At 31.8% G+C, this 2,099-nt stretch overlaps 1 protein-coding gene across 1 annotated transcript in view; it reads left to right on the top strand.

Annotated features, from left to right (window-relative positions):
• LOC119582228 (endothelin-converting enzyme 2-like) overlaps positions 1-2,099 on the top strand; it is a 39,160-nt gene that overhangs the window by 23,737 nt on the left and 13,324 nt on the right. The window contains 1 exon segment of the mRNA XM_037930458.1: positions 1,970-2,086. Coding sequence (XP_037786386.1) covers positions 1,970-2,086 — 117 coding nt within the window.

The following is a 2,099-nucleotide window of genomic DNA, read 5'->3' as shown; positions in this document are numbered from 1 at the left end:
CGTTATCCTTTTCTCTCTTTTTTTTCTTTATCTTTTTTCTCTTTTATTTCGTTATCCTTTCCTCTCCTTTTCTCTCTTTATTTCGTTATCCTTTCTCTCTTTATTTCGTTATCCTTTTCTCTCTTTATTTCGATATCCTTTTCTCTCTTTATTTCATTATCCTTTTCTCTCTTTATTTCGTTATCCTTTTCTCTCCTTTCTCTCTTTATTCGTTATCCTTTTCTCTCTTTATTTCGTTTTCCCTTTTTTCTCTTTATTTCGTTATCCTTTCTCTCCTTTTCTCTCTTTATTTTTGTTATCCTTTTCTCTCTTTATTTCGTTATCCTTTTCTCTCCTTTTCTCTCTTTATTTCGTTATCCTTTTCTCTCTTTATTTCGTTATCCTTTTCTCTCTTTATTTCGTTATCCTTTTCTCTCTTTATTTCGTTATCCTTTCTCTCCTTTTTTCTCTCTTTATTTCGTTATCCTTTTCTCTCTTTATTTCGTTATCCTTTTCTCTCTTTATTTCGTTATCCTTTTCTCTCTTTATTTCGTTATCCTTTTCTCTCCTTTTCTCTCTCTATTTCGTTATCCTTTCTCTCCTTTTCTCTCTTTATTTCGTTATCCTTTTCTCTCTTTATTTCGTTATCCTTTTCTCTCCTTTTCTCTCTTTATTTCGTTATCCTTTTCTCTCTCTATTTCGTTATCCTTTTCTCTCTTTATTTCGTTATCCTTTTCTCTCTTTATTTCGTTATCCTTTTCTCTCTTTCTTTCATAATCCTTTCTTTCCCTTTCTCTCTTTATTTCGTTATCCTTTTCTCTCTTTATTTCGTTATCCTTTCTCTCCTTTTCTCTCTTTATTTCGTTATCCTTTTCTCTCTTTATTTCGTTATCCTTTTCCTTTTCTCCTTTATTTCTTATCCTTTTCTCTCTTTATTTCGTTCTCCTTTTCTCTCTTTATTTCGTTATCCTTTTCTCTCTTTATTTCGTTATCCTTTTCTCTCTTTCTTTCATTATCCTTTCTCTCCTTTTCTCTCTTTATTTCGTTATCCTTTTCTCTCTTTCTTTCATTATCCTTTCTCTCCTTTTCTCTCTTTATTTCGTTATCCTTTTCTCTCTTTATTTCGTTATCCTTTTCTCTCTTTATTTCGTTATCCTTTCTCTCCTTTTCTCTCTTTATTTCGTTATCCTTTTCTCTCTTTATTTCGTTATCCTTTTCTCTCTTTATTTCGTTATCCTTTCTCTCCTTTTCTCTCTTTATTTCGTTATCCTTTTCTCTCTTTATTTCGTTATCCTTTTCTCTCTTTATTTCGTTATCCTTTTCTCTCTTTATTTCGTTATCCTTTTCTCTCTTTATTTCGTTATCCTTTTCTCTCCTTTTCTCTCTTTATTTCGTTATCCTTTTCTCTCTTTATTTCGTTATCCTTTTCTCTCTTTATTTCATTATCCTTTTCTCTCTTTATTTCGTTATCCTTTTCTCTCTTTATTTCGTTATCCTTTTCTCTCTTTATTTCGTTATCCTTTATCTCCTTTTCTCTCTTTATTTCGTTCTCCTTTTCTCTCTTTATTTCGTTATCCTTTTCTCTCTTTATTTCATTATCCTTTCTCTCTTTATTTCATTATCCTTTTCTCTCTTTATTTCGTTATCCTTTTCTCTCTTTATTTCGTTATCCTTTTCTCTCCTTTTCTCTCTTTATTTCGTTATCCTTTTCTCTCTTTATTTCGTTATCCTTTCTCTCCTTTTCTCTCTTTATTTCGTTATCCTTTTCTCTCTTTATTTCGTTATCCTTTCTCTCCTTTTCTCTCTTTATTTCGTTATCCTTTTCTCTCTTTCTTTCATTATCCTTTTCTCTCTTTATTTCGTAATTCTTTCTCTCCTTTTCTCTATTTATTTCATTCTCCCTTCCCTCCTCTTCCCCATTTATCTCATTCTCCCTTCCCTCCTCTTCCCCATTTATCTCATTCTCCCTTCCCTCCTCTTCCATCCTCAGCTCCACAACATGACTCTGACGGCGGGCTACCCCGAGCGCCTTCTGGATGTCAAAGTTATCAACGCTTATTATAAAAACTACGCCATTTTTATCAAGGATTTCTTTCAGAATTTGCAGGTAGGTATATATA

The sequence above is a fragment of the Penaeus monodon genome, chromosome 15 (assembly GCF_015228065.2).
Source record: "Penaeus monodon isolate SGIC_2016 chromosome 15, NSTDA_Pmon_1, whole genome shotgun sequence".
Lineage (NCBI taxonomy): Eukaryota > Metazoa > Arthropoda > Malacostraca > Decapoda > Penaeidae > Penaeus > Penaeus monodon.
The sequence above is the reverse complement of the archived record's forward strand: the minus strand, read 5'-3'. Positions and strand labels throughout refer to the sequence as shown.